Below are 22,267 nucleotides of genomic sequence, written 5' to 3'. Positions count from 1 at the left end.
ATCCGGAATTGTGGTTAGGAATAATGTTTTATTATTAGGCATCGGATTCCACTTCCGTTAATGAAATTAAGAAAATGGCATCGGTAAGGCAGTTTTACACAATTTTAGATGGGTTTTATACAAAAAGTCACTTTTATCTATTCCTCTTTAGCCAATATATTGATGATTCATGAGCATTATGATTAACCTTCATATGCAACCATAAAAAAAAAACATTCGTTTGCCCGCGTGCATATTCTATTTTTGGCGGTGATAAAACTCACGGGTTGATCAGCTGATTAGTCTTTGTTAATTAAAAATGGTGCCATTTGTCTTGTGAAATATCATCACTGTCTAAATATAGCTCTTTTTTCATGGACATACAGCACTTAGTAGACTATGACATATTTGTTAGTATTTGACATGGTCAAAATTTAGTCTTAAAAGCTTTATAAGAGGTCTAGCGCACGTTTGCATTGGGGATTTTGCGACGTTTTACGGATTCTGTCGAAATTTTGTCACCGTGCAGAACCTCCAACATTTTTGGAACATATTGAATATGGTCATTCATGCTGACGTCACATTGGTCAGAACTATAGATTAGGCCACGCCCATTAGTGGACTTAATTGGCTTAGGTTAAGTAGAGTTAACGTTATATATAGTGAAAAAAATTACAGGTGAGCGGATATATAATTATTGATAAAGTCATATCCAGTGAAAAATGAAAGGCATCACGGGAAAGAGAATGATTCAATCTTCATTTTGATACATGACATTTAAAATTTGGTCGAAAAATAAGGAAGAAATTAACTATTGAAGCTTCCTATTGTACAGTGATACATGGCCATGGACAAACCACCAGTGGGAGGAGCTAAACTGGACATTGTGACATCACTTATCACTGTACGAATGGGCTTATATCATTAATAATTTGTTTTTATTGCCTATACTTATAGGACTTCCAGGCAAAAGTTGATCAAGCAAGTGAAGCAGGGGAAGTTTTCTCCAAGTTGTATTATGATAGCTTCGATAAAAAGCGACATGTAAGTAAAATGTATATGGTGAACACCATCTAAATTTATTGGTTATATATTACATCAAAGGTGTTGACCACTTTTGTTAACAAAGATTGGTCAAGTAAATTGTTGTATACATTTTTAACGATCTCGTTTGCTAAAACTGCCCAGGAGTGATCAAATCTGAAGATTCAAAACATATTCTCAAACAGCCATGCATGTCTCTTCAAACGGAAAAGTCCAAAAATACTTTTCAGTCCTTAGGGAGTCAAAAACATACATAGTTTTGTGGATTCCAGCTGGATATATGAAATTATGAAAACAATTATTTAAATATGCTTGATTTTTATAAATGGCAACCTTGTCAAATGGTCTTAAATGGAGATCTTCTTGGCAGCATCACAAAAATCACTGAAGTTATAAGACATATTTATCATGTGACATCCATTTACACAGCAGTCTAATAATATAATTCAGTGACTAGTCTGTAGTCCACATAAAAAAACAGAAATTTTTTTGTAGAATTATTTACAAACAATATTCAGTAATGATATTAAAGTAAAATTAAATTAATTTACTGCAGTAATATAAACAAAAAATGAATAAAAAATCTTATCTTCTGTTTTCTGAGACGATCTCCTCCTTTTGACAGGGTGTCCATGAAGACGTTTGACTGTTACTATGGTGACTGACAACTGTAAGCCGGGTCAACGCAATGTTTTGTGCAGTTCATTGATGTCAGATGCGAGACCTTGTCAAAGCAAAAATAGTCAATCATTTTAGTTAAGACATTTTCATTGGTTTGTTAGATTATTTCTGCAAGGAATTCAATTTTAACTAGAATTGTGAAAAAACAATGGCAGAAAATATGCAGGTTCCTGTGGAAGAAGAGGAAGAAGTTTCTAGTAAGTGTCCTTATACGGGTATCGGCTTGGACGACACAAATGACCCGGATCAGTTTGATATTAAAAACCATATTCTCCAAATGACTATGGCAATGAATGTAAAATCGCCAGACTCACGAGAGTTCTATCAGGCTGTCCTGGAGAAGGATATAAATGTGATAGAGAATTTGTTAGAACAGAAAAAGGTGGATGTGAATCATATATTTATAGGGAGGAGCCAAATCCAGCCCTGGCATCAAGGCTGTCGAGCCATACACATTCTCTCTGAGCAGCATAAAGAGGAGAAGTCTAAAAGTACTGGAATTCTGCAACTTCTGTTGAAATACAATGCAGATGTGATGCAGGGAAATAGACTTGGGGATCTGGCCATCCACGTGGCTTGTAAGTCTGGTAACTACCATGCTGTTCGTCTGTTTCTGGAACATAATTCAGAATGTAAAGATATCAAGAACAACCATGGTGTAACTCCTCTGATCAAAGCTGTATTCCATTTCCGCCACCAATACAAGAAAAGTTGCATGAAGATTGTATACCTACTAGTCAATGCAGGCTGTGATGTTAATCTGAGTCCAGACTCCGGAATCAGTCCACTGCATGTAGCTGTGATAAAAGATAAAGAATTGACAGAGATTCTAGTGAAAGCCGGAGCTAATGTTAACGCCATATGTAAGGAAGGTAACAGCCCTTTACTGCGTGTAATGTGTCAGAATCAGATACGCCATGACACTGTCGAGATGTTACTCAAGGCCGGAGCTGACACGAAAGTTTCCACGGCTCCCGGTCGTACTCCGCTTCACATTGCTGTATCTAAAAGTGACGATTTAAGTGTGCAGCATCTGTTGAAATATAACGCTGATCCCAATGTCATGGATATGTATCATACCACTCCTCTGTGGCTGGCAGTCACCGAGCACAACATGAAGATTCTTCCCATGCTGGTCGCTCATGGGGGTGACGTAAACCTGCGCACAGAATCAAAACAATCCCTTCTCACTGTTGCCGTCTCAAACGGTGACGTAGACATGACACTTCTACTGTTGAAGCTAGGTGCCAGACTGACCCTTGAATTCATCCGCAGCGAAAACCCATTATTCCATGCAATCAAAAATCGTTCATTGCCGTTGGTCAAAATTCTGCTGCAGGAGAATTGTCCGACAGATTACCCACCATACTGCAGTCCAGAGGTAACCGCCCAAATGGTCAAGGATCTAGAGATCTTAAGTGTCATGGTGAGAGCCGGAGCAAAGTTTGACTATCAGACCCTAAACAGCATTGGTAGAGAATTGGACCAGGTCAAATTCGAGGAGCTCTTCAATGATCACATACAAAATGTACCAACATTACGCCATATGTCAATCTTAAGAGTTCGTAAGATACTGGGACTAGATATTAAAACCAAACTGCTGGATTTGGTCAAAGAAAATCATCTGCCTCAAAGTCTGGTTCCCAATTTACTGCTGAGCACCACCCTCCGGCTTTAATTATTTGGTACAATTATGGTTGAATTTGTTTAAGTATGTAACATGTATGTCATGTATGAAGGCAACTTTCTAATCATGCTTTTAGTTGTTGTAGCTCACCTTGTCTGAAGAGTCATGTGAGCTTATAATTATATCGAGGTTCAAATTTTGTTATCCGTTGCCACTGCGACAAATTTTCCATATAGAACTTCTAGACTATTCCTAATCCAGTCAGAGGAAAGAAACATTGTTGGATTAACAGAGTGTCTGTCCAAATATACTACATGTATGTATGAAATATTTTCTCATTGTTGATTCAACACCCAGATGGATGATGTATTCAAGCGCTTTGAACATCTTGTTATTTTTTTTAATACACGTATTGATTATATTTACATTATAAATGTATTGCCTATACACGAGTTTCACTGTTTTGTTTTTGGGATGAATTGGTTCTAGCTAATCTGTGAAAAATTAATTTTCATTATGATGTACAAAGCAAAGCTTTTTATATAACCTGTAATATTTTTTAGTTATCAATTTGCCAGATCAGACAAGATTATTTAAACACAGATATTAAGTGCCTGTCTTTTTGTCGTGCTTCTTATAAGTATTTACACATGCAACATGGGTTGATGATGTTGAATATTCATTAAATAGGATGAATATATATATATATATATTCATAGAATAGGTTGAATTGAATATTCATTAAAAGTTAAGTTGAATATTCATTACATGATGAATTTTCATTAAATAGTGTTGAATATTCATTACCAGATAATTAGATGTTGCTGAATATTTAAAAAAAAAAAAATCATAAAAAAGTGTTGAATATTTATGAGATGCTATTGAATATTCATTATTACAGAAATCATACTAACAAATTCATTAATATATATATTTAAATTCTTTTAGCATGTTACAATAATTTTTTTAATTTTAAAATACAAAAAATAATCAAAGAGTTTGAATGGCTAATTTGATTATTTCCAGTGCCGGATACATTTACAAAAAAAAAAAAAAAAAAACTTTTTTTTTTTTCATTCCTGAATTCCTGGTCCGGACTTCCGTCCGGATTATTAGTCACGTAACTGCATTTCCTTCATAACGATGGAGACGTTTTTAACTGGCAAATATCTGTCCTAATGTCTCAAAAAGAACATAAATTTCAGTTAAACAGTAAGTTGACTGTTTATTCACTCTTTTTCATACTTGTCAAGCAAATGTTTGTATTTTTATCTATCAAAATTTCGTGAAAATCGTCTGAATGGCGAGGACGTTTTTTCGCCATATCCCATCTCCTTTCATTCTTTAGAAGTAAAGTACAGTTTCGTTCGTTTTTGGGTGTTATCAGGGCAAAGATAATAAATTCAATACATTTTTTGAGACAGAATAAGACATTTCATACATTTCTAAAGTATTTTTTAATCTTTGAAAGCAGACAAGTTCGTCCGGTTTCTTCTTGATTATGACTTCGGAAAACTCGGAAAGTCGCTGAAAAAAAGTCGCTTTTCAGCATTTGGGACACGGAAATGATGGTCGTTAGTCGCGTCTGACAGGTAGTCGCTTAATTCAGGTCACTAGTATAGTAAATAACGTTGGGAGGAAAAAATACGGTCGCATATGAAAGGAAGTCGTTTAATTCAGGTGGTCGCTAAGGCAGGTTTGACTGTACATGCATGTTGTGAAATAAAATGCAGTGATTGAGGACGAATTAACACCACCTTCAAGGTCTGTTTACACATTAGCTGTCCTAGCCAGACTTACAACGGTACACTTCCATTGCTTCAGTTGCATCATCGATATCACAATTTTTAAGGGCATGCATGGCTCACATGCTTGGAAATGTTATCAAAAAGCTTTCGTCATTTTTTTTTTTAATTTCATGTCCATGATATAGTGTATCCATGAATGTTTTTAAAACTGATATATGAATACATAAAATAACTTGTGAACAGTCATTTTAATTATCATGTTGATAGCAATGATTGCTAAATAAGTTATTTTAGTCACGGTTGAGCAACTACCTGTAAAACATCTTAATATCACTATTAGGTAATCAGTGCATTATGGTTAATGAATCAGGTTAAGTGAATTTAATAGACTAATATGAACTACGGGTTCTTTTTACATATATATAGTCATTATGTATAGATAAATATATTAAGCAAAGCAATGAATCGGTATTATTTAGTTACATACCCAATCACTAATGTTTTGTTTTTGTTTAGTTTGGGCAGATACATTTTACTTATGAACCAGTAATTTTTAGTCTAAGAGGATTAAAAAAATTGAATCGTATTTAGATTAAACAATTATTGCATAAAAATGTTATATAATGCAAAAATGCATACAGTCTGATAGTGTAATATAACATATAACTATGACAGTCTCTAATAAAGTTTTATAGAGTAAAAAAATAAATATGTAGGTAAAAAAAATCATGTGTGTATGTAAAAAACTAAGAAACCATGTTTTATGTGTTTTGTCTAAACAAATAGTTTTTGTAGATTTTTTCCGTCTGCAGTAATAAAATAATGACTAGGTGGTGGATTATAAGGGGTTTTTTTAACTTGTGTCTAATCTATGTAATCAAGTTATAATTGTTTAATAATATTTGTATTTTTGGGGGTCATATACAGTGTACAGTTAAATAACTTTTACAACCAATGACTATATGCATGTTGCTTTGCCAGACATATCAGATTTTGTTCAGATATATACATCAGTTATTGATTTTAATTTTTGTTGTTTTAGTTAGAAATAATTTCACTCTGTTAATTATTTCTATACCTCTGTTACCTGCATTTTATACCATGTATTTGTATTTTTCTTAACACTTTGAACGAATCATCTGTATAATTTCTGTCATGTTGTAGTACCTAAAAGATGTGATTTTTGATAATGGTGCTGTTATTATGATGTATGTAGGTAAACTATTTTTTAGAAGGTATAGAGTATGACAAGAAGGAAGTGGTCAGAATGAGATTCATCAGTTTGGTGTCACAGTAATATTTTTGGAAAGATATTTAATTTAAACACCAACAATGATTGAAAACTTTGCATGGCTTAAAAAAACTTCTTGTTTCCTTTGTCAAGCCAATTAGATCAGACAGGTGGTCCACTCTTTACTTGACAATGGAAACTGACAAGCAGACTACTCTTTGTAAGTCAAGGGAAACAGACATTTTCAAAATCTCAGTTTTCATTCACTTTGTATTTAAGATATGACAGAATGGCCTGATGACCAATGTTGCCACGCCAAGCATAGCAACAGCTTGGTTTGTTTGGTTTGTTTTTGCTTAACGTCCTATCAATAACCCTGGCTGTTAATAGGACGTTAAGCAAAAAACAAACCAAGCAACAGCCAGGAACAGAAGATTTTAATCTGATTGACCTCCAAACACTGTACTTATTAGTGATTATATATGATTCATATTCATATGTAGCATTGGGTATGTTGTTCAGATTACTCCATACACCCGCATGATAAAAAAGACTTAATAATCAAATTAATGTAATCAACTTAAATGAGTATATTCCAAGTAAAGATCTGCATGGCAGGTTGGTGTTAACATACTTCATCCAGTAGCCAGTGTTGTGAAAATCACCAAGTTGCAGTTGGGTAGCTTACCGGTAGTAGATTTTATTCCAGCCTATCAATTCAAAATGCCTGACATGCATGGTCCCCATGTTGAAATGACATTAACATTTTTTAAGTTTGTAACTCTTTAAAAGATCATTTCTATTCCTGAATGGTTGAATTATTATAACAAATGTATAGATTTTGAAGCCCCTGTTGACAAGAGAACCCCTTGTTGTTGACTAGTGAAGCCCCTGTTTACAAGCGAAGCCCCTGTTGACTAGTGAGGCACCTGTTGCCGACTAGTGAAGACAAACAAAAAATTGACTTATGAAGCTCTTGTTGACTAGCAAAGCCACTGTTGTGTATGATGTTTTTACTGTGAGCGAGTTTTATTAACCTGGAGGTTGTGAAGACTTGTTATTATTTGAATTAATGTAAATGTAGACAGGAAACTAGAACTAACTAAATGGAATCGACTCTGCGTCAAAGTTTACCAAGAAGTCACATGTCACAATTCCTCTGTACCAGAATAATTCAACTGTTGTACCCTGTATGTTATACTATGATAACAAACTTGAGGGGGGGGGTCTCTAAACACCAAAACTTTTTGAACAATAGGTAGGTTTTGTTTCAGGAAACAATGGGAAGGTAATTACATACTGGTGTAACCATTTTGTCACCAAATCACCATAACAGCAATATCCTGTCCGCCTCCGTCTCGATACCTGGTGGTGTCAACAAGTCTGGGTAAATAGACTTGCACTACTAAAAGAGATTTGATTAAAAAAAATAATTAATTGAAATCACCATTAAAAGCATGCCATGAAATCATTTTTGAATATTTAAAAAAAAAAATTCCCTTAGATTTCCATGCTTCATACATCATGGCTACTTCACATGCATTCTTTCAGTAGTGTTCATACTACTGTATTTGTCCAGTAAAAAGCTCATGCCTGGTAATAAGCCCACCTATGTATATTACATTGTTAAAGGGTGAATATGGTATATTCAACTTTCTAACATTTTGCATTTTTTCAGTCAGGAATATTTTAACAATTGATTTACTATATTTTGCTGGGTTAATTTAGTCATGATAACCTCTATATATGGGTGTTTGTGAGTTTCTGTAAGGTAGATTTTTAAGTGCTTCACGTTTTTATTGTTTCACCAAAATAATTGAAGCAAAACATTTGTCAGGGACCTTGTGAAACAAACAATAATTGTCACTGTTAATAATGTTTTCACTGTGTATCTGCTTTAGGCAATTTCATTATTAGTCTGAAATATATAAAAAAAAAAAATTATACACCTTGAAAATAGTATATAAATGTATATATGTTGGTACTGTGCACTTTACTGTAAACAGCATATACACAATGGCCTAATTGTTTTTTTTTATATTGGCTAAGGTAGCACACCACAGAAAGACTGGGTGGCCATGGGTGGTTTTTTGTTAAGCAAAATAACTTATTATATATTATGATATGGATGAAAAAAAAATTCAAAAATACACTATAATTGGTATACTCATTATGAAGTAGTACATACAGGCTTCACATTTGTTAAAACTAAAATAAATAAATTGGTTCCGGATTTTCTGAAAGTTTGTTTACACAGGAAATTTAGTTTTGCAAAAATGGAGGCTCATAATCAAGGTAAGATAGCAAGAAAAATTAATGTACAACATATATCAAAACAAGATTAATTCTGTCTTTGGGATAGAGATATTTTTTCAGAAAAAAAAATTGTGTAGAGAATTGTGTCATTTTGGGTCAAATATCATAATATTATGCAATTTTTAAGTTATTACCATGGTATTCAAAGGTCTGAAAGACATAGAAAAAATAAGTTTACTTATCCTGCAGAGCTGTATTTAAATTGCAAATGTTGTATAGATTACAAATAATATATATACTTTATTAGAGGTAATATGTAGGGTTAACTGGCAATGTTTACATATCTAAAACATGTGCTATATTTTTCGAATTGGGCATTTTAACTGTACACTTACTGCTACCTAATGTGTTATATTTGTGATATTCTTGATTCCAGAGGTTATTTACCTTTGTTTATGAATTTGTCGATCTATTACATGTAATAAAAAATTTTCTAAGTTAAACATTTGTCGTGGTCTTTTGGAAACAAAAATGTCTTCATGTGACCTTAAATCTAGTGTTGAATACCTCATTTAACCTCAATTGACCTTAGCTGTTGTGTGTAGACATATCGTAATTTGACCTCAGATGTCCTCAGCTATTGTGTGTAGATATATCATCATTTGACCTCTGATGACCTCAGCTGTTGTGTATAGACATATTCTGTCATTTGACCTCAGATGACTTCTGATGAACTCTGATGACCTCAGCTGTTGTGTGGACATATCATCATTTGACCTCAGCTGTTGTGTTTAGACATATCATCATTTGACCTCTGATGACCTCAGTTGTTGTGTATAGACATATCGTCAGATGACCTCAGATGACCTTAGCTCTTGTGCGTAGACATATTGTCATTTGACCTCAGATGACCTTAGCTCTTGTGCTTAGACATATTGTCATTTGACCTCAGCTGTTGTGAAGACATATCATCACTTGACCTTAGTTGCTGTGTGTTAACATATCATTGTTTGACCCTAGATGACCTCTCAGATGACCTTGGCTGTTGTGTAAATACATTAAATATATCTTTTGATCTTAGGTGACTCCTTGGATGACCTAGACACATTTGAATTGTTTGACTATTTCTCCGGGTTCTCCGGCTTTCCTCCACCTCCAAAACCTGGCACGTCCTTAAATGACCCTGGCTGTTAATAGGACGTTAAACAAAAACAAACAAACAAAATGACTTGCAAAACTTTTTTAAAAAAATTTTAACTGAATGATCAGGTTAAGTAAGACTTTTACTAAAGAAACAAAAAAGCTTTTGTAGAGCATTGACAACACAAGTAAAAGTCAGCAAATTCTGGAAAGTAAGATTTTGGAAGAAATTTTATAAAATGTGGATTTTTTCCTTAAAAATAAATGAAGATACAGATTTGAGAAAATGACTATACATACTGGTATATGTGGCATTGCACAAAATTCTGATAAAAAACACTAAGAATTATTAAGAATGACTAATTATATTGTAAAATGGGTATTATCAAAGTTAGAAGTAGTCATCTAGTCTGATAATCAGCTAGAATAAACTGGTGCATCTTGTATCCTCGGTGAAAACTGATCAGCGTTTAATGCTGGGTTCAAACATCACGGTAAGGAATTGTTGGAAGGTAGTGTTGATTAAATGATGTAACTACAATGGATACCTTCAAATTCTGAATATGCAGATGAACTTCTTTGACCTTTAGCCTCTGAACTTGAAGATGAGATTGTCAGAGGTGATTTGCTTCAATCAATTTGTATTGGGCAACAGATTCATGCCAATATAAGCTCTCTCCCATTAAACTGACAACCAAGAACCTTTAATCTGTGAACTTTCATTGATATGGTAAGCTGTTGTGGTAAAAAAGGCCATTTATTAAATGTTAATAATTCATTTATCAATATTGATAAATCATTTATCAAAATAAATATTGATCATTTATTAATACATGTATCAATAAATCATTTTTAAATATTCAAATTGATATATTATTTATTAAAATGAATATTAATCATCATTTATTAATATCAATAAATCGTTTTCAAGTATTCAAATTGATAAATCATTTACTAATATTGATTAAAAATTCAGTTTGATATTAATTCATTTATAATTATAATTAATAAATATCTATTTTTTTCCACAATAGCTTGCCAATGCATACATTTGAGACTGTCAGACCTTTAATATCTAAACTTTAGCTGAGATTTAATGGTTGAACTTTCATCCTTGAACATAAATCTCAACAATTAAGGAAGATATGTCATCATGAGATCTTTGATTCATTACTATAAACTGATTCTGATTTTTATATATTTTTTTTATTTACAGTTAATTCAAAAGCTGTACCTGGACAGTGCTGCGCTGGTGTGGAACGGGACTCCTGTCAATGGACTCGAAAAGATTCTCAAGTTCTTTGAAACACTGCCTACTTCTGAACACTCCCTCGACTCGTTAGACTGTCAGCCCCTCATAGGTAAATTTGAAAATCATCAAAACAAAATATTCTTCAGCTGAATGTAAAATGTGTTGAACGGAAGTTAAGAAACTGGTTTGGTATTGAAGAATGAACCTATTTAATGATTATTCCTTCTCGATTTTTGTTTTGTTACACCACCGAATGCCCATACACTGCTTGCCCCAAAAAATACATAAATTGAGACTCGTGGTTTAGGAATACATTTGTATATCTAATAGACTATTAACACCAACAAATGAAATACGTGTAATAAAAACTGCGACTGAAAACCTACAAAAATTTTGCTTGTAACTCCAAAGATTTTTACACCAAATTTAGAGGCAGAGCAAGATAGGGGTTCTTCCGGATGCAAGTTATTATTTATTCTGAATTTAAAAGATGAATTTAGAAGCTCAAACTTTTGAAGGGTAGTAATAGTATTTAACTTTTGGTATTTGTATAAAAATATATAGTAGCTTTCTTGTGTTCAACGGGGCCGCGGTGGCCGAGTGGTTAAGGTGTACCGACACTTTATCACTAGCCCTCCACTACTGGGTTACGAGTTCGAAACCTACGTGGGGCAGTTGCCAGGTACTGACCGTAGGCTGGTGGTTTTTCTCTGGGTACTCCAGCTTTCCTCCACCTCCAAAACCTGGCACATCCTTAAATGACCCTGGCTGTTAATAGGACGTTAAACAAAACAAACCAAATCTTGTGTTCAATCAATCATAATTATTCTTTGTTGAAGCATCTTTGGAAATTTACTGTTTAATTAGTCCTTATCATGTCCGATTCTCTGGTGTTCCTATGTTGATGTGACCTTTTCCAAATTATCGTTACAGATCAGGTCTGCGGAGGTCAGATGACGATCGCGATCAAGACGTTTGGGACAGTGAAATACCAGGGCAGCAAAACAAAAGCATTTCACCAAAACTTCATGTTAACTTCTCTGAACAATGTGTGGAAAATAGTTAGTGAGAGTTTTAGATTCCAGGAATGACATCTAGCAAACAGTACATTGTGAAAAACCCAGACTGGAACCATTGTCAGTGACAATTTTAGACTCCAGAAATGACAACCAGCAAACAGCGGGAACTAACAAACCTCGAACCTGACCTCAAACTGTCCAGAGTAGCAAATTATGTACAACATTGTCAGTGAGAATTTATAGATTTTAAAACTCGTCCTCGACAACTAGGGTGGGTTTGAACCGTGTCACCTTGGCTATCACAAGATAACCATACAATGTTCGTCATACCAAACCACGGATACTTTTCATCTATCAAACTTGTATACACTTGTGGTCGATCCAGATTAGCTATAGGTCTTTTGAAATGATTGTAAGACCATTACCATAAATTCTAATGAATGTACATTTATTTCTAGCAACCAGGAGACACTATTACATAATTATTGTGATACAATATTATATTTTTCAAGATTCATGAATTTGTTAAAAGTTTCTGTTTCTTGGAGTTTCTTGCTAATGATACAAAGAGTTACTGGATTATTCCAGTTTCTCTAATGTCTTCAACTCTTATCTGATTTTCATAGTGACCATAAGTTGATTTTTTTTTTTTTTTTTCTAATAATATTTGGGGAAATTTCAAAATTAAAGAAGAAATTAAGTGATTTAAATGTGCAGTCAAACAGGGGTCAAATTTGAAATTTGTCTCTTTGTCATAAATCAGGATAGACAACCTGAGATTGGATTTTTTGCTCATTCAAGATAATTTGTTTAATTCAATGGAATTCTTAATTTTCTTTCTTTTTTTGGAATTATCCACTTTTATAGTTATAGTTTTAATGTAGAAGTTTGGGTAAAATAATATATTTATAAGCTAGGCTGTGACTGAGTCGGTTTCCTTAATAAATAGTAATATCGGCTTGTTCTATAAAACTTTGGAATTGTGTTTCATTGGTTGTATTTTTGGAAAGGTCAAGAATTTGAAAGGAATTAAAAATGTTTGAATAGGAATACATTAACAATCTAATTAAAATCAGATGTACATTTGCACTACGCTACTCTCTGTGAAAAAATCCCAGTCAAACCTTATTACAATAACATGAAAATTTCATAAATCTCGGAATGGAACCTTCATTTCAAATATATATTGAAATGGGTTCTTAATATTAGATACATAAACACCTTTTTGAAGAGACTACACAATGGTCTTGCATATACAGAAATTGGGGTGTGTGACCCGGTGATTTCTAGGTAACAAGATTTGACTGGTAGCTAGATATCGGGGAATATCACAATTGGTATCGTGTATTTTAAATACATGTATTACAGACACTTATCACCATCCATAATGATAGAAAAATTTCATTACCTTCATTAGAGTTGATATTTCTACATACAATGTACATAAATGTCTATTTTTTAAATAAACAAAAAAATGATTGTCGAGTCGGATTTTCTTTCGATATTGTATATTTTTGTACTTGTGTGACATCAGTGTACACCTAAACACTTGATAATATTACAGATCAGACCATCTTGGATTTTGTGTGAATATTATATGCATAATTTGTTACCAGTTGTAGTTCTCCGAAACTTAGGATATACATTTGTACATGTATATATAACTTCCCTAGTTGTACTTGAATTTGTGTGAATAAACCAATATGCCTCACTGAATTTGCAAGTGATGTATGGAAGCTGACCACAATACAAGAAAGCTGACCACAATACAAGGAAGCCGACCACAATACAAGGAAGCCGACCACAATACAAGGAAGCCGACCACAATACACGGAAGCCGACCACAATACAAGGAAGCTGACCACAATACACGGAAGCTGACCACAATACAAGGAAGCCGACCACAATACAAATCAGCACTGGTAGTCTAATCCCCTTGATATATGCTCCAATACGAAATTGATCAGGAAAGTAATATGTTAATCGCAATATCTTGGGGGAAATTTCCGGCAATCTTCAGCAGTCAACTCAAAGGTGATTTAGGGGATTGAACATCTTCGGGAAATTTCTAGCAATCCTCGGAAGTCAACTCGAAGTTGATTTCTGAGGATTATGGTAAATTTCCCTGAGATGTTGCGATTGAGTAATATGGCTGGCCTGGCAGCCATCTTGGATTTTACATGAATATTGCTTGCAGAAGAAATCATGAAGTAAGAAATATGATCCACATTGCCTACATCTCTAAGACCACCTATGTGTAAATAACAAGCAAGTCTCGTCTGATTTTGAGAATTTAATGGAACAAGATCGGTACAAGAATTGATCACCAAGTCCAAACTGTAGCACGTCTATACATCAGTAAAATGGCTCTATCATACAATAGCACTTCTTTATACCTGAACAACAATATTAAAAGTGAAGGTACATACTAGGTATTGTTGTACATGGCACACAAATTGTATTTAGTAATCTTACAAAGTTAATGCAGATTTATGAATATTCATAATCTTACATGATCACAATTCCCAAAAATTTTGATCTCATTTCTCGAACGATTTTAACGACAATAATAAAGACTGTTTAATTTGAATACATGACAAAATATATTTGTAAGTAAACTGGAAACCACTTTGGGGTTATTTGCGTATTTTGAGACAGTAGACATGATTGAACATCATAGTAGAAATGACAAATAGTTGTAAGATACGAGGAAGTATATTACCGTATTTATTCTAATAAACGCCCCGGGGGAGTGAAATTTTTCCAAGGTGGGGCGTTTAATGGAGATCAAAATTTCAGAGTCGGTAAGTTGTGAGATCTGTTGTATGTACCCATTTCACACCATGAAACATATAGTGGTACTGTGTATATAGTTACTGAAACTTTGTTTTGTGGTTTGTGTTAGTTTTATGTTGGATATCCTTTAAATAATTACCTCTGGACACACGTGGATGGATATATAAGTGTGCCACGGTAAGTTCTTTTTCTCGAATTGAGGAATTTTTCTTTCCAAAAAGGGGGGGGGCGTTTAGGGCGGGGGCGTTTATTAGTATAAATACGGTATACCTTTTGCTGGTCGATAAAAATGTTTTCATGTAAAAATATCTGGTTACAGGTTGTTAAAAGTGCTCTTTATACTGGAAAAATTACATTATTGTAAACTCTTTTTTTTTCAAACAAAACTATCTTTTGACACCTGGAACAAAGAATCTTGATCTAATAACACATACACATAATTATGGTGGTGTTTGCAAAACATTCCTATTACAATATAGAAATTTCCAGTACGGTTCTCGATGACGTAGAAATCAACATAACAATTGGAAAACATATCTGCTACATTTGCGGTTATTTTATAAAGAGAACACTTTTTCAACTTTCGAAGTTATTTATAGAAATAATGACAAAACTTCATTATTAAGAAGTATATGAGATTTTGATCTTAATTTGATACACCTTATCTCCAACACGGGGACAGGCACCAAATCCCTAACCCACAATCTGTGTTTGTATTATGATATACATATTTACGGATCATTAAGTCCGTATTTTTTGCCGAAGTCCCTTATAATGCTGATATAATATTTGCATGGATGAAAGTGTTGTGATTTCAAAATACTAAAATAGATGTTTAACATGGACATACTGGGTATATGGGGGCAAATATTTCCAAAATACAGAATTCAGAATTATACTGAAAACTCACCCATGCATTTGATGAATATAAACCATTACCATGAAAAATACTATAAAACAGTTGTTTTTTTAATCATAAACTTCTTTCTATGACAGGTGGTAATATAGAAAATGTGTGCTGGCAATGACGCTTCCACAATTAGCACCAACAGTAACAGAACATGTTATATATACACAACATTTAACTTTCAAGATGAAGGTTTATAGTAGATATCAGTTGGTACTTCAATCAGAAACAAAAAGTCAGAGGAAAGAAGAAGAAAAAAGAAAAAGATGGGAAATCAAACGAATAAGTCGGCTAAAAAGAGCACAGGATTTCCTCTGTTATACCAGAATGCACAGAGAGTACTTTCTGTAGATACGTTCACCAGTAAATAAATCTGTCAATAAAAGTTCAGGTCGATGTTTCTTGATAATTCAATAATACTATGGCAGGAGCAGGATTAACACAAACTATAGATTCAATCCAAACTCTACAGATTTTGTACCCTACATTAAGTGTAAATGTGGAAATTTACGCGAGGGGTAAATTTATGCTAATTACATGGAGTAATTTTGATCGTAAAAGTTTCCCACACATGTATTTTTTTTTTATATCAATTTGTCTAATCTCAAACTACATATGGGTGGATCAATCGCGAAAATTTCCCCCATGCATAAAGTTTACATATAAAAATTGCTAAATTAACTCCCCATGAAAATAACCACTTTTACAGTATGCAGGGTTGATAGACTTTCTGGTGAAATCCATATTAGGTTAACATCAAACTCTATACAAATATCACAACACGCTGTCTTAAGGAATACTTGTGTTTCATAGAGGGTCAGTAATGTCCAAGCTATGTGGTTCTGAGCTCGTTTGTCAAAACGAATTTGCCGTCGCATCTCAGTCCTCTGTGCCAGCACTATGTGCATGGACTTCCGGGTAAACAATTTCCCGTGGATATGTCGTCATCATGTGCCTCTCCGAGAGGTCGGAATCGACTGCGAGTGTTTGGCCCTGAAACATCCGAAGTCAAAGTTATTGTGATAAGTCACTTTAATTTTGTAGTTAATACGACAAGGAAAAAATTAAAATCATTTAATATGATACATTTGTCAAATCAATGATGATGACGGATACAGATGGCAACCTTGACTAGGACATCAACAGCCATCTATGCTTACATCAATTGAAACAGAAAGTAACCTGACCGAATTTCCGAGACCAGCAGTTTTTCAGGTGGACCAGTAGGTTTTTTTTTAAACGCTATCCCAAAAGGCCAGTAGATTTTTTGTCTCTTGATAGCTAAAATTCAGTTCCTATACGAGTAGCATCGGTTAACCCAACTTTAGATACAGGAATCGGATGTAATCTTATTACATTTTGCTAAATTATCTAAACTTCCAGCAGATTTTTAAAGTTTTATTTTACACACAAAATGTACCCTATTGCACCACATGTGCAGAGGTAGCTTTTAGATTTCAAAATACCCTGGAACACCCCAAAACCTATTACTAGTGGTTATAGATCTAGAGGGGTCTTCAGCACTTCTATGACCAATGTGTTGGAATAGTGCACTTCCAACTGGGCCTATGGATTTAGGTTTTAACAGCTTCCCCCATTTTTTAATTTCACCTCTGAACTGTACACTTTCACAGTATATCACTTACCTGCTTGAAGAATCGTTCAAATTCATCTAGAACTGTCTCTGAACTGAACTGAGCACGGAATTCTCGTCGCACCGGATCGTCCGTGGAGAAATCAATGGGAGACCACTCACAATTCCTCTGTTTCTTGTTGCTGTTCACACATAAGAATTCGGGGTTAATTACATTATCTTTGAAACTGTTCCAATTAGCCACACATTTATATAAAACAATTGTATATGGGATTTATAATTGTTGGGACACTTCAGTTCCATTTAGAAAATGTTTGCAAGACATGTATGACCCTACTCCCATGCAAGTTCCTATCACTCTATAGGTTTTTTTCTGAGGGCTTTTTGGGGGCAATTAATGGGCCCCATTCCCAATTGAAATTATTTCATGTTTTAAAGCCAAATTCCCAAAATCTACAGTTAACTTGGGGAAAAAATCTGTTCCCAATTCACCAAAATTCTTCCCAAAATGAATCACAAAAGGCCCTAACTTAAACCAGTGAGGGAAAAAATATGCTCTTTGATACCCTACTCCCAAGCAACATAATATCACTCTTTGATAAAATGCTATAAATAGTAACAAAAACCTAGATCTTTGGCTCTAGAAATACATCTCATTCAGCTAGGGTAGTCTCATATTTGTAGAGCTTTGTCAAAATCCTTCAAAATTAAAATACTTTCAGCAATGCTTTTGAACTGATTGACCGTTTATTTCTATAAATAGTAAGTGACCTTGACCTTTGGATCTTAGATAGGAATTAATTATGTTTATTCTCAGACATTACCTTATAAAGTTTTTATCATACATTTCTACCAAACATTTTTCCTAAAATTAAAGAAAACTAGAACTGTCGCCAGGATGGCTGACTAATACCCCCGCAATCTGCACAAGTCAATGGTGAATTGGAACTGTTAATTAGAGGCAAACAAAGATAACCCAGTAAAATAGTGACCAGTTGCCATAGCAACCATAATTTTGAAAAAAAATAAAGTGGCATGCACATCTACACATGGTCCTCTATATTTGTGTGAAGTTTCATTGAAATCGGCTCATCGGTTTAGGAGGAGTTGTCCGGACAATCTTAAAGTTATGGTTCTTATCAGAAAACCTGTTTATAGTGACCAGTTGCCATAGCAACCATAATTTTGAAAAAAAAGAAGGTGGCATGCACATCTACACATGGTCCTCTATACTTGTGTGAAGTTTCATTGAAATTGGCCATTTAGTTTAGGAGGAGTTGTCCGGACAAACTTAAAGTTATGGTTCTTATCGGAAAACCAGTTTATAGTGACCAGTTGCCATAGCAACCATAATTTTGAGAAAAATAAAGTGGCATGCACATCTACACATGATCATTAATATTTGTGTGAAGTTTCATTGGAATTGGCCCATCGGTTTAGGAGGAGTTGTCCGGACAAAATGCGTCTACAGACGGACGGACAACCTGATTCCAGTATACCCCCCTAACTTCGTTGCGGGGGTATAATAAATAAAACCTACACAGCCCCTAAAGAAAAAGTGGCACACAAATACTTACATTTTCAATACGGATTCTTTGGTTAATAAATGATTGCACACAGTCTCTTTGTCGTCCGTTTCCATGGCGATTCTGTTGCCATTTACATCTTCATCATACAGCACCTTCAGCTGCCCCATCCCCAGAATCTGCAACAATGGTTATAACTGTATCCACAAAATGTCACAAAAGGAATTGTCGGTAACGATGTCCAGTCATAATGCATTTTTAGGACCTATAACTGTATCTACAAAATGTCACAAAAGGAATTGTCGGTAACGATGTCCAGTCGTAATGCATTTTTAGGACCTATAACTGTATCTACAAAATGTCACAAAAGGAATTGTGGGTAAGGATGTCCAGTCGTAATGCATATGTGTTCAAATACCAATAACGTATATCTTATTGAAAATTCACAGAACAAACTATGTTATACAGGAAAATCCCATCCACTTTTTTAAAAACACTGAAATTCTCCCATACCACCCAGAATTATTGCTGGTAAATGATGTTGACAGTACCTTCCATGTTCCATCTTTTGTATACAATGTTGCTCTTTTTTCAAACAAGATCATCTCATCATCGTCGTCATCGTCATCATCTTCATCCTCATCATCCTCCTCCTCTTCCTCCTCATCGTCTTCTTCTGTAGGTTGAGAGATGACTGCATCACTGGCCTCAGACGTTACCTCAGAGACTTGGATTGGCATCTTATCCTCTGTCAAAATCGTATTTAAATACACTACTAGCATATCAGATACATTTAACAGTAAAATACTAGCATATCTTGAGAAATTCAGATCTAGATGAAATAAAGGCAATCCCTCAACTACAAACCAAAAGTTACATTATAATAATAAAAGCACAAACCAAAAATTCGTATCAGGTACATTTGAATATTGAATACTAAATATTTGCTTTATAAATCTAGTTGTTGTTGGCATTTTGATAACCTACAACCAAAATTATTTTCACAAAAAATTCAGGTTTTCTGTCCTAATTTAATGTAAACATTCAAAAGATTCAAATGATGAAGCTTACCATGAGTAGACTGTGGCATCTCTCTCAACTTTGCTTGACACTTATCAATCAGCTCCTTAAACTGGGTGGCTATTTCTTGGTTCTTTAAAGTAAAAGAATACTTAATGTAAACAAAACAAAAAAAAAACAAAAAACAAAAACAAACAAAAATGGCAATAATTAGCAAAACGTTCTTGCATTTTACACAGAGAATCTTACATGAGTTTTAATTCAATACAGAGTTTAAGATTCTATTTGATGGGCTAAAATGTTCTGGTAATAAATACAATGAACTCTTATCATTCATTTTTGCTACCTTCTAACTTTACTTCAGGCCTTGTGAAACATGTTCTGCAGGTTGGTCAGTATGAATGTGAATGGACTTTGGATATCATAACAAATGTAGGATTTAAGCATATTAACCAATCAAATCCTTTATTGGTTGTGATATACCAGAGTCCATTCATGCTTCAAGTATATTTTTTACTGTATACCCTGATATCTGGACACATTGCCGACATACACTGACCTTGAACTTGACAGCCAGCTGTTCCATACGAGGCTCTTCTTCACTGTAGTCCTGTGTTGTCCAGCACCATGCGGTCTCTGACGTAGCCATTGGCTTAAAGCTGAGGTCAGGGGTCAGCCAGTGGTTACAGGCCAGCTTGTAGATCTGTTCACGGCGCAGTAATAGCCGTATCTTTCCTACAAAATAACAGTTACCATAGTAACAACTAAATTTTCCTGCAACACAGTTACTAAAGTAACAGCTGACTATCTGCCCTACAAGAGGTTACCATAACAACAGCTGTATCTGCCCTACAAGAGGTTACCATAGCAACAGCTGTATCTGCCCTACAAGGGGTTACCATAGCAACAGCTGTATCTGCCCTACAAGAGGTTACCATAACAACAGCTGTATCTGCCCTACAAGGGGTTACCATAACAACAGCTGTATCTGCCCTACAAGAGGTTACCATAACAACAGCTGTATCTGCCCTACAAGGGGTTACCATAGCAACAGCTGTATCTGCCCTACAAGAGGTTACCATAACAACAGCTGTATCTGCCCTACAAGGGGTTACCATAGCTGCATCTCCCCTACAAAAGAGGTTACCATAGTAACAGCTGTATCTGCCCTACAAGAGGTTACCATAGCAACAGCTGTATCTGCCCTACAAGAGGTTACCATAGCAACAGCTGTATCTGCCCTACAAGAAGTTACCCATAGTAACAGCTATATCTGCCCTACAAGAGGTTACTATAGTTACAGCTGTATCTGCCCTACAAGAGGTTACCATAGCAACAGCTGCATCTGCCCTACCAAATTGGTTACCAAAGTTACAGCTGTATCTGCCCTACAAGAGGTTACCATAGCAAAATCTGTATCTGCCCTACAAGAGGTTACCATAGTTACAGCTGTATCTGCCCTACAAGAGGTTACAATAGTTACAGCTGTATCTGCCCTACAAGAGGTTACCATAGCAACAGCTGTATCTGCCCTACAACAGGTTACCAAAGTAACATCTGTATCTGCCCTACAACAGGTTACCATAGTAACAGCTATATCTGCCCTACAACAGGTTACCATAGTAACAGCTATATCTGCCCTACAAGAGGTTACCATAGTAACAGCTGTATCTGTCCTACAAGAGGTTACCATAGTAACAGCTAATAATCTGGCCCTACAGAGGTAGACCCATAGTAACAACGCGAAGTCTGTCCCTACATAGGTTACCATAGTAACAGCTATATCTGTCCTACAAGATGTTACCATAGTAACAGCTGTATCTGTCCTACAAAAGGTTACCATTGTAACAGCTATATCTGCCCTACAAGAGGTTACCATAGTAACAGCTGTATCTGTCCTACAAGAGGTTACCATAGTAACAGCTGTATCTGTCCTACAAGAGGTTACCATAGTAACAGCTATATCTGTCCTACAAGAGGTTACCATAGTAACAGCTATATCTGTCCTACAAGAGGTTACCATAGTAACAGCTATATCTGTCCTACAAAGAGGTTACCATGATAGTATTTAACAACTGCATCTTCCCTACAGCAATGTTTCTATATATAGTAACAGACAAGTTTGTTGCTGTGAAGAGACAAATTATGCTGTTCTTAACTTTTTTTACATACTTGAGGGTCATGTACAAATGTACAAATTCAAATCTTAAACTTACATTTCATGTATTTTATACCAATGCATTCAATCAAAATAGACTGAAACAAACCTCAAGAAGTCAAGATGGCAGTCATGGCACTGTAAATGACATTTCTCAAATTGAAGATTAGTGTGCCATCTCAAAATTAGATACTGAATAGGCAATGAATGTCATTGATCATGAACACCTGAAGATATTAATTGCTGTGTTGAAAAAGTATGGACAAAATCTGTTTACTCATTTACATAT

General features: G+C 34.7%; 2 protein-coding genes across 5 annotated transcripts in view; one reads left to right on the top strand and one right to left on the bottom strand.

The window, feature by feature from the left end:
• The first annotated feature begins 42 nt into the window (after positions 1-42).
• LOC117329769 (NTF2-related export protein 2-like) lies at positions 43-13,462 on the top strand. Of its 2 annotated transcripts, XM_033887899.1 has the most exons (4): positions 43-83; positions 937-1,023; positions 10,923-11,067; positions 11,892-13,462. In XM_033887899.1, the coding sequence occupies exons 1-4, from the start codon at positions 75-77 to the stop codon at positions 12,047-12,049; spliced, it is 399 nt and encodes a 132-aa protein (XP_033743790.1). In that variant the 5' UTR covers positions 43-74; the 3' UTR covers positions 12,050-13,462. The 2 variants fall into 2 exon arrangements, with proteins under 2 accessions (XP_033743790.1, XP_033743789.1); XM_033887898.1 differs by lacking the exons at positions 10,923-11,067; positions 11,892-13,462 and adding an exon at positions 1,649-4,247 and having other exon boundaries at positions 65-83.
• Positions 13,463-14,257: 795 nt separating this feature from the next.
• Positions 14,258-22,267, bottom strand: part of LOC117329768 (E3 SUMO-protein ligase RanBP2-like) — a 47,217-nt gene continuing 39,207 nt past the window's right edge. For all 3 annotated transcript variants that reach the window (XM_033887894.1, XM_033887896.1, XM_033887895.1), the window contains 6 exons: positions 20,380-20,555; positions 19,872-19,953; positions 19,352-19,548; positions 18,852-18,979; positions 17,327-17,456; positions 14,258-16,673 (listed from right to left, as the gene is read on the bottom strand). In XM_033887894.1, the coding sequence (XP_033743785.1) occupies positions 16,560-16,673; positions 17,327-17,456; positions 18,852-18,979; positions 19,352-19,548; positions 19,872-19,953; positions 20,380-20,555 (827 nt within the window). In that variant the 3' untranslated portion in view covers positions 14,258-16,559. The remainder of the gene's footprint in view (positions 16,674-17,326; positions 17,457-18,851; positions 18,980-19,351; positions 19,549-19,871; positions 19,954-20,379; positions 20,556-22,267) is intronic.

Source organism: Pecten maximus, chromosome 6, assembly GCF_902652985.1.
Source record: "Pecten maximus chromosome 6, xPecMax1.1, whole genome shotgun sequence".
NCBI classification, from domain to species: Eukaryota; Metazoa; Mollusca; class Bivalvia; order Pectinida; family Pectinidae; genus Pecten; species Pecten maximus.
Note: the sequence above shows the minus strand (reverse complement) of the source record. Positions and strands in the feature narration are given on the sequence as shown.